Source organism: Aotus nancymaae, unplaced genomic scaffold, assembly GCF_030222135.1.
Source record: "Aotus nancymaae isolate 86718 unplaced genomic scaffold, 86718_ANA_hifiasm-v0.15.2.pri h1tg000090l, whole genome shotgun sequence".
NCBI lineage: Eukaryota > Metazoa > Chordata > Mammalia > Primates > Aotidae > Aotus > Aotus nancymaae.
Window position 1 is genome coordinate 4307969 of NW_026988505.1, and position 9353 is coordinate 4317321.

The 9353-nt window shown below is 37.5% G+C and overlaps 1 protein-coding gene across 1 annotated transcript in view; it reads left to right on the forward strand.

The window, feature by feature from the left end:
• CSMD1 (CUB and Sushi multiple domains 1) overlaps nt 1-7884 on the forward strand; it is a 2129340-nt gene extending 2121456 nt beyond the window's left edge. Inside the window, exons 69-70 of the mRNA XM_064369795.1 lie at nt 1888-2020; nt 4483-7884. Of these exons, the coding sequence (XP_064225865.1) occupies nt 1888-2020; nt 4483-4642 (293 nt within the window). The 3' untranslated portion in view covers nt 4643-7884. The remainder of the gene's footprint in view (nt 1-1887; nt 2021-4482) is intronic.
• Nucleotides 7885-9353: the final 1469 nt, after the last annotated feature.

The window sequence follows — 9353 nt, forward strand, 5'->3', positions numbered from 1 at the left end:
ATTTATAAGAATGAGGCAGATACTCCCAGAATTACAGAAGAACAATGTATGGCAATGTGATGGAAACTAAAAGATATTTGGGTGCTGAAATGCTATAAAGACATAACTTTGTATTTTTAATTTCACAAATATATATTGAGCACATACTGTGTTCTAGGTTTTATTGCAGGTTCCGAGGATTCAAGGGGAAAGCTAACCAAAAAACAAAACAAAACAAAAACCCTGGCTTCAGGGAACTTACATTTTGTGACTGTAAGTCCGTGTGAACATTCCCTCTGTGCCAGGCATTGTTGTAAGCACTTTAGATGTACTGACATTTTATTTTCACAACCAATGCATTAAGTTGGTGCCATCTGAGTAGGGCACCAGTGCTCTCTGTTGGACAGCACCACCCCTGGTCACCGGATGTCATTGCTGCCACTGCGGCTGCTGCTGAGACCATCCCCAATGCACACGCTTCATGTTGCTCTCAGGGCTCTAGAACCACTTCAGCCAGTGGAACAAATTTTAAACTATCTCAGGATGTTTCGCATCCCTCACTTCCAACACAGGGCCTGCGGTGAGAACACCCAGTTGGCTTCACTCACTGCATGTCTGTAACCCAGATGCTCACGTTGCAATCAAGTGTCTGGCATTTTTCTTTTGCATGGTAATGGGACAAATCTCAAAAAGATATGTAGTTGCAAAAGTCAACATTATTCCAAAATAGGTTCCTGCTAGACATTAAGATGGTAGTCATAATCCTGCATCTATGGAAGCAAACGGCAAATAATATCATTTGAAAGTTTTCATATGAAAATTAAAGAATCTCGATACAAATAGTGATTTAAGGATTTTAAATATTTGATTGATTTTTTTTTTTGCATTTCTGGTTTATAAAACAATACACAAAGGAACATCTCTTTGAATTTGACATTTTATAAATTCTGGAAATATGAAAACCGGATCAGCTTCTTCACAACTCTGCTACATTGAGATGACGCCAGTCATAATTCATTGCACACCTGCGTTAAGTGACTCCATGCAATTAGGCCAAACACCTCTCAAAATTATATTTTATTAATAAACTCTTCAAGAACTACATTTCTTCTTTGGCAATAGTTGCTTAATAAAGGTTTGTGGATTTGAATTTTTAATGCTTTCCTCTCAGTGGCATGCAATAAGACACTCCATAGTTAAGGTTATAGAATGGATGATTCTATCACCTTCATGACACTTGAAGTATTTACATATATATAATGTATTTGTGTGTGTGTGTATATATATATATATATACAAAAATTTAAAAAGTTACATTTTAGCATTATTTTGTGTCTTCATGGAAACTTGCATTGTTACATTGAGCTACACTTTTCTTTTGAATATTTCTACACTCTGCAGTGAATTTCAGAATCTACCTAAAATAAAGGCAGATGACACCATCCTATTCACATATGAAGAATGCAATGGCATTTTTATGGATAACTGGGATATTTACATAATTTCAGTGACATATTTTGCCAAGTCTGGCCTTAGGACATAAGAAAACAGCAAATGTTATTGATATCTGAATATAGAAAAAGCATATAAATGCTTCCAGTTAGTTTTCATGAAAGTATCTACAACTATAAACAAAAGTCAGGATGTATCGTGACCCTTTTTGCCTTTCTCACATTTCAAATGTTGAGCCTCTTTCATAGTATTTTCCAGCATTAGTAGGAAACAGTTTTTGCTCTTGGTCATTAAGTGGATACTAAAATATTGAGAAAAGAATATCAGCTAGTTGCCTGTGAAATGGCAACTCTGCTTCTTGTAGCGTTCATATCCATTTATAAAATTTATCATGCATATTTCTTTGTTTAAGCAGAATACAGTAACAACAAATTAAATGTTTTCTTTATCTTCTAGATCCCTTAAACCCGGATCAAGACTCTTCAAATCATTACCATGGCACCAGCAGTGGCTCTGTGGCAGCTGCCATTCTGGTTCCTTTCTTTGCTCTAATTTTATCAGGGTTTGCATTTTACCTCTACAAACACAGGTACTGCAGAAACACCATTTGTTTGAGAATGTTGTGAGTGTAAACTCTGGGTTTAAGTCATGGGCATGCTCTTGTGCTCGCATGCATGCGTACTTTATATTACTATGCAATGTTCTTTAATTTTAAATCAACATTTATTTTGAGTTCTGGGGTACATGTGCAGGATGTGCAGATTTGTTGCCTAGGTAAACATGTCCCATGATTTGCTGCACAGATCAACCCATCACTCAGGTATTAAGCCCAGCACTCATCAGCTGTTCTTCCTGATGCTCTCCTTCCCCCCACAGGCCCCACTATGAGTTGTCCCCACCAATGTGTCCATGTGTTCTCATCGTTCAGCTCCCACTGATGAGTGAGAGTAATTGCTCTTTCTTACACTAACAAAGCTTATTCGTCAAGATTTTTGGTTGTCTTTTTTGTTGTTTTCTGCCCTACTTTTTAAGCAGGCCACATCTAAGAAATAAGAGAATAAACGACTGAGTTGAGAAATAATATGCTTTTTTCTTTCATGTTCAATTGAGACATGAAATAAAGGATTCTATCTCTATTTTCAGCCTCCATGGCCAGCCATGAGAACCTTTAGAAGGTATTTCAACCTTCCAGCAAAAGGTTGAAAAGAATGTTCTCTATGGCCACTTTTAAGTCTGTCAATCTATGACGGATAAATGTTTCACTGATTCTTTCCTTCAACAAATAAAAATTTAGCTCTTCATATGTAGTAGGCAATATAGATGCTCCATTTCTTGAAAACGTGTTCTGAATATGGATTAATTTGTGAAACTCTACTAACTACAAAATTTCAAAACTTGGGGACAAACAACTTTAATGAACTAGATCCTTTCGTTGGGATTAATGTGGATGCCAGAAGGAAAGAATTATTTTGGAGGAACTGTAAACTCCTTGGACATTTTATCTCTACATGGATAATACATTACCTGGAGGAATCTGTAAATGCCAGACTACTCTAAAATACTACCTGAAATGGTAGCATTAACTACATATAATAAGAAATAAATTATGATTTCCTGAAATAAAATTACATGTGTCAAATAAATATCAGTACATAATACAGATATTTCACTTAATTCTGGTTAAAATAAAACAGAAAAACTGGCATGATACCATTTTTTAATAACTCATGAAATAGCCTCCTTAAATATGTGCTTTCTTATATCTGTTTTTGAAATACAAAATAGAGAGAATGTTGTTTCACAGGTGTGTTAGCTACCTGTGCCTGTGTCTTTATTGCATTTCCCCAGTAATGAGGGGACTGTGGCAACTTGTGATCCAGATGACCGAGTGAACCTTTTAGCCATGTCTTCACTTGGTTAATGAGGGGCTGGATTTGTTTGCTAACTATCGCTGCTAGTGCATTTTTCAAGCGCAATGTTGTGGACCTCTCCCACTCCAGAGGCAGTTACAAACTGCCTTTCTGCCATTTTCTCAGGGTCTTGCACTGTTTACTTCTCTTTTTCTTAATGAGCATGTGTAACATAAGGAAATCGATGAGTAAATCACTCGGCAGAAGTTTCTCTACACCCTATGTCAAATGACGTCTTTGTGAGCATCCTTATGTCCATTAAAGTTCTGTTTTTGCCACCTGGCACATTTTTCTTATTTGGTTTCTTCTGGAATAAGGAAAGAATAAAAGGAGCTGGAGCCAGACCAGATATGAGTCTGTCTTTTCAGTCTGAAAAATCCCCTAATTCTCTAATCATAGATTGTGTGGAGGAGTTTTCTTTTAACCAGAAAATGTGATAGAAGTTTAATAATGAGTATAGTTTCTTTTCTATAAACAGATTCACTTTTAACTCAACAGAGACAAAATAAAAAATAACTTTTTGTGAATATTAGTAATGACAGTGAACTAAAAGCTTAAACTTGCAATTTAGTTTAATGTTACAGCCCTAAAGGCCAGGTATAGGCCCACATCCTTATTTTACAGAGTAGTAGAGAGTTTCGTGACTTAACCAAGGCTGTATAACTTATCAGTGATAGATAGAAGTCCAAAACTAAACCTATCAAATTCAGCCTTTGTGATCTGCTCAATTTCCCAGGGGCATTTGTGGGAAGCACAAATAATTCTTTGATCCCAGCAACCCAGGAGGCTGAGGTGGGAGGATTCCCTGAGCCCAGGAGAATTCATCTGTCTGAATTCAAGGCTGAAGTGAGTGGTGCTCGTGCCACCACACTCTAGCCTGGGCAACAGAGTGAGACCCTATCTCAAAAAAATAATTATTTGATTTTCAAAATTGCTTCACTTTAAAAACCCATTTTATATTCCCAATCGCCAGTTTAAACAAATAAACTGACATGTACGCAGGTGTGGACGCTTCCTTCTCTGCAGACGTCCTGGCTATACTACTCCCTGCTCTATAGACGTTATCTCCTGCATACCGTCCCAGCTGCTAAGTCTCCAACTGAAACCAGGATGCTAATGATTTGTTTTCTGTTTTCCTTAGAACGAGACCAAAAGTTCAATACAATGGCTATGCTGGACATGAAAACAGCAACGGACAAGCATCGTTTGAAAATCCCATGTATGACACAAACTTAAAACCCACAGAAGCCAAAGCTGTGAGGTTTGACACAACTCTAAACACAGTCTGTACAGTGGTATAGCCCTCAGTGCCCCAACAGGACTGATTCATAGCCATACCTCTGATGGACAAGCAGTGATTCCTTTGGTGCCATAGACCACTCTCCCTTCCACTCTGGCTTTACTGCAGCGACCTTCAACATTGTCTACTGGCATACGTGCGCAGGGATCTCCACTCCCATGCGCCAGAGTCTTCTGCAGATCTAACGACATGTGCATTTTCATTCTGAAAGTGGGTTCCAAATGCCTGGCTGCATCTGTCTGAAATCAAGGCACACTCCAGGAAGACCACCGCGTCACACCGACATGTCATATTCAATGCCTCAGACTTTCCTGTTTCTGTGTTGCTGGGATGCCTTTCAATGCAATCTTCTGGGCTCGTGGATACATCCTTCAGGTGCAGTGACAAAATGGTAGTAGCACCACAATAAGTGTTCTCTTGTGTTTTCTTTTTTTTTTTAGCCCCCATGAACACAAATTCTCTGAAAAAATAAAATAAAATAAAAAGCTTTCTGGAAGAAGACACCTTTCTGATAGAGGCATACACCTACAAATGTTTCACTCTGTCCTTCTGAGACCTGACAAGCTTCAAGGACCTCACAGCTCCCCTGTGTGTTCATGTCTAGGGATATTTGCAAATTTCCCAGTCAGCTGTTGTATCGCAGAGTTTTTGATGCACAATTTTTTGCACTAGTGTGTTATGAATGACTAAGATTCTGATAAAATATAAATTATGTACACAGGGTTTATACACACTGTCCATTGTATATAAGCATTCTTTCATGTTGTCAAGCTAAACATTCCACCATCAGCTTAGTTGGAGTGTTAAGGAAAACCATTCCCAGATATGGCACAGATTTTAAAAGGAAATACAGTACTGAAGAGATTTATTTTGTTATTGCTTCAATTAGCTCCCTTTATGTGTTGAATTCATTGAAGAGGTCCAGAGAGAAAAAATATGGAAGCCTCCTTATTTCTCATGTTTTTCTCCTTTACTACCATCCTCCTCCAATTACTGCCTCTCCAATACTACTTAGCAGGGGGTTTGCAGAAATTTCTATTTACCATGTAAAACTGTGAATCGTAATTTATTTTAGAAAGCTGATGAACTTGTGGGTCTTAGCTCACAATGCAGTCTTCCCTTTTGCAGTGTTTTTGGTTTCTTTTTTTTCTTTTACCTTGTCATCAATCTTTGGTATTGCATTGAAAGACAATATACCACAGTAGCACCTTGAACTCAGTGAAAATTGTTCAGGATCAAAATACTAAGTGTTCTTTTAGAGGGAAGGAAAAATTACACACACTCTCCTCTCATGATGATATATTTTATACATTCATTTGTTATTTGTTTCATGCTTTATAATTCCAGATGGAAAGGTAATTTCAGTGACTTTTCAAGTTTAAATTCCATTATAGGTAGATGACAAGTATGATACAAATAAAATCATTATAATCCCCCAGGGTGAATAAAAATCAAAACGTGAAGTAGAAGATGTGACCATGAGGATGTTTATGTAACAAATTCAAAGTGAAGATCATGTTTATTTTTACTTATACTTGTTTGATAAAAGTGTTTTTGGAAAGATAATGCCTATTTTATTATTTGAGATTTCAGTGCTCATTCCAATTGTGGAAAATTTTCTCGGTTTCACATTTCAAATTGGCATTGGTAATAGAAATGTCAGAATGTTCAAAGTGGCCTTCAGTTTGCCGGAGTGAACACATTCACACCTAGCTTTAAGATGGATTTATCTGTTGGTCTACTGAGTGTTTCCACGTAGAACTTCAAATGTGAAAGAGGAAAAGCAGTCAGGACGATAGGGCATTCTTTTGAGAGTCACGCATTTTGATTTGGATGTTTCTGTAGAGCTCAGCTCCCAGTGTTGTGTTCCTCGTTGGAAGGGGCTCCGCTGTTTGGTGACTCTCTGGCCTCTCTTAGGTACTCCTTTGTGAACCCCATGCTGTTGGAGTCTGTATTATTATGCTGAATTCTCCGCACATCATTTTTCCCTGGCCAACCTCCCACATCCTTGGAGATTTGCTTTGCCAATGGGAATCCTTACATTGCTGTTTCACAGTAGACTGGATGAGGTCAGCGGGAGTTGTGCTCCTAACACACACATTGAATGAAACAAAGAGAAGATGATGGAAAGTGTGAGGAGGCTTGTGTGCAAGGGAGAACAGGGTTACTATATATATTACGTGTATATATAAACATACATATATATAGATATATATATATTGTACATATCTAAGTTTGAGTCATTCAAACTAGGTGCAAAATGCTGACTTCAGAGTCTGAATTACTGTCTCTGTTCCCACATCCCTGACCTGCTCCCTGGTAAATGATGCTATAAAATCCTGAAATGACAGGACGTACATACATACATACAAGAAACCACATATCAGATTAGATATGATTTTCCTTTGTGTGCAAGGTCAAACTGTCCTAGGGTTGCCAGTTTGAAGCATGTTATTTAAATGAAAAAAAAAATTCAGTGAAATTCTCTTGTGAGAATTCTGCCTAGTTTCTTCCTAGGGCCATGTGCAGTGTTGAACAGAGGCTCCCCAAGGTGTTGGAGGATCTCATTTTTGGGCAGTCAGGAGCTGTGCTTGCTGAGTTAGGTCTAGAAGACTCTTCCTGGAAGGCAACTGGAACAGGCGTGAGGGACGCGACCACACGCTGACACAGGACATGTGCTTCAGAGCTGTTTAAAACTGCTGCTTGTTTTACACACACATCTTGCCTTTTTTCAGGCTAGCTGCAATAATTTTTTTCTTCTGTAAAATATTTTGTAAACAACAACAAAAAAAGCTATTATAAAAAGGGGAATAAAAAAAAGAACGCTGGCATTATGATCAGGAAAACCCATTGTCATCGCTGACCCTCCCTCCCACCCCACCACACGCTGCTGTCACGACGTAGGTGCGAAAGACCTTTTTGTACAGAGATATATTTTTTATGAAGAATTTGTAAAATTATTAAATATGCTGTAATTTTTTGATTAATGTAGGTACATTGTTAAAAAAATAAATGTTTTTACAAGACAGAACTGTAATTTTCCCAATAATGTAAAATGTACCATCTCTAGCTGATTTTCAGTTCCAATCCTATTACACATGTATTAATATTAAAGTGGCCTGTTAAAATGAACAGTATCTTTTTTTGTCAAAAAAACTATAAAGAGGGTGTAATATAGCCTGTGCAATGCCACCAATCTTTAAAGCAAATCAGAGTTCTAATTAAATATTTAATTTTAGATTTCTATTTTCATGTGTGAATTTATTCTTGCTTTAATATGCACACCTGAGTCCCTCGCAGGGGAGGGAAAGTGTAAGAGTCTTCATAATGAGCCTTTATGGTATTCAAAATGAAGCTCCATATTTTTCCCAAGACATTCACATCATCGTCATGATTAGTCAATAACGTACTTAGCAGGAACTGTGATACACAGAATAGTAACGTTGAAAGTGACAGATTACTTGATGGTTTGAATTAATAACGGTAAGAGCACTTGGTTTCCTACAAACCAAAACCTATGATTTTTATAATTTCTTTTCAATTTTGGAGCTCTGTTTGTAAACAATCACAACACTAAAAAAATGACATGTAAGAGAATTATAGATCTACTTAATAGAGCATTCCAAATATCACACTTAAAGAAGGCTCAAAAAAATCATACTGCTTTTAAAATTCAGAACCAGCCATCCCCCGTTCATTTCTGGGCTGAGAGAAAACACAATGCTTTACAAGTCCTTGGTGGCTCATCACACTGAATGTCTTGCAGTTAAACAGAATAATACACTAATTTCTCTGAGAGTCAAGTTATTACAAAATGAAAAACAACCAATAATTTTAAAAAAAAAAATAGCCCTGCGGTGGCTTCGAAGTCACCAAGTTTTGATATTCAACTTGAAATCTGAGTCTTGCTGGCCAGCAACTGGATTTAGGTGCCATTTATTGAGGAAATACCGAGGGCAAGACACTGCGCTTTGTGACTTGGAGACATTGCAAAACCCCGCAATCCAACCAAGTGTGAGTTTTGCCACTTTCATGATTTAGATAAAGAAGTAGAAAGTTAAATAAGGTAATTGATTTACCCAACAATGCACAGATAGGCAGAGGTGATAGTACAGGTCAGGTTTCTCTTGTTTCAACATTCTTCTTTTTCAAGAAACCATCACATTATTAAATTCATCCATTATTCCCTTCCTTGTGCAATTAATTTTTTTTCTGAGTTTTTCTGTCGTCCTACCAGTGAATCTTCTTTTGCTTCATTGGGTAAATAATTACCACAAGCTAAGAATTCAAGGAGAAATAAGTACTCTCTATTACTAATTTTAACATTCCACAGAATGCGCATACATAATATACCCTCATGAGTTATTAACACAGTGAGTTGAAGCTTTCTGGGGCAACCAGAAAATAGTGATCCTGCAATGTGTTCCACCATACAGTTCTTTAAAATAACAAATAAAATCTGTCTTGCTCTGTGCCTTGGTTGTAGTGTTTTCCTAAAATTATGGGGGTCCTATAATTATCTGATGTACTAAAGGATGCAGAGTAGGCAAGGGTGTTACCTTCCACAGCACAGACGCCTGTGGCTTTTGAAATCCAGTTTACGTCCTCTTCTTCTGTAGGAATGGCACCTGGACGTCCTCTGGGAGTCACTCCTCCTGATGACAGTCAGCTTTGGTGAGCATTGCTCACAATTCCTCCACTGTCCCCAGCCG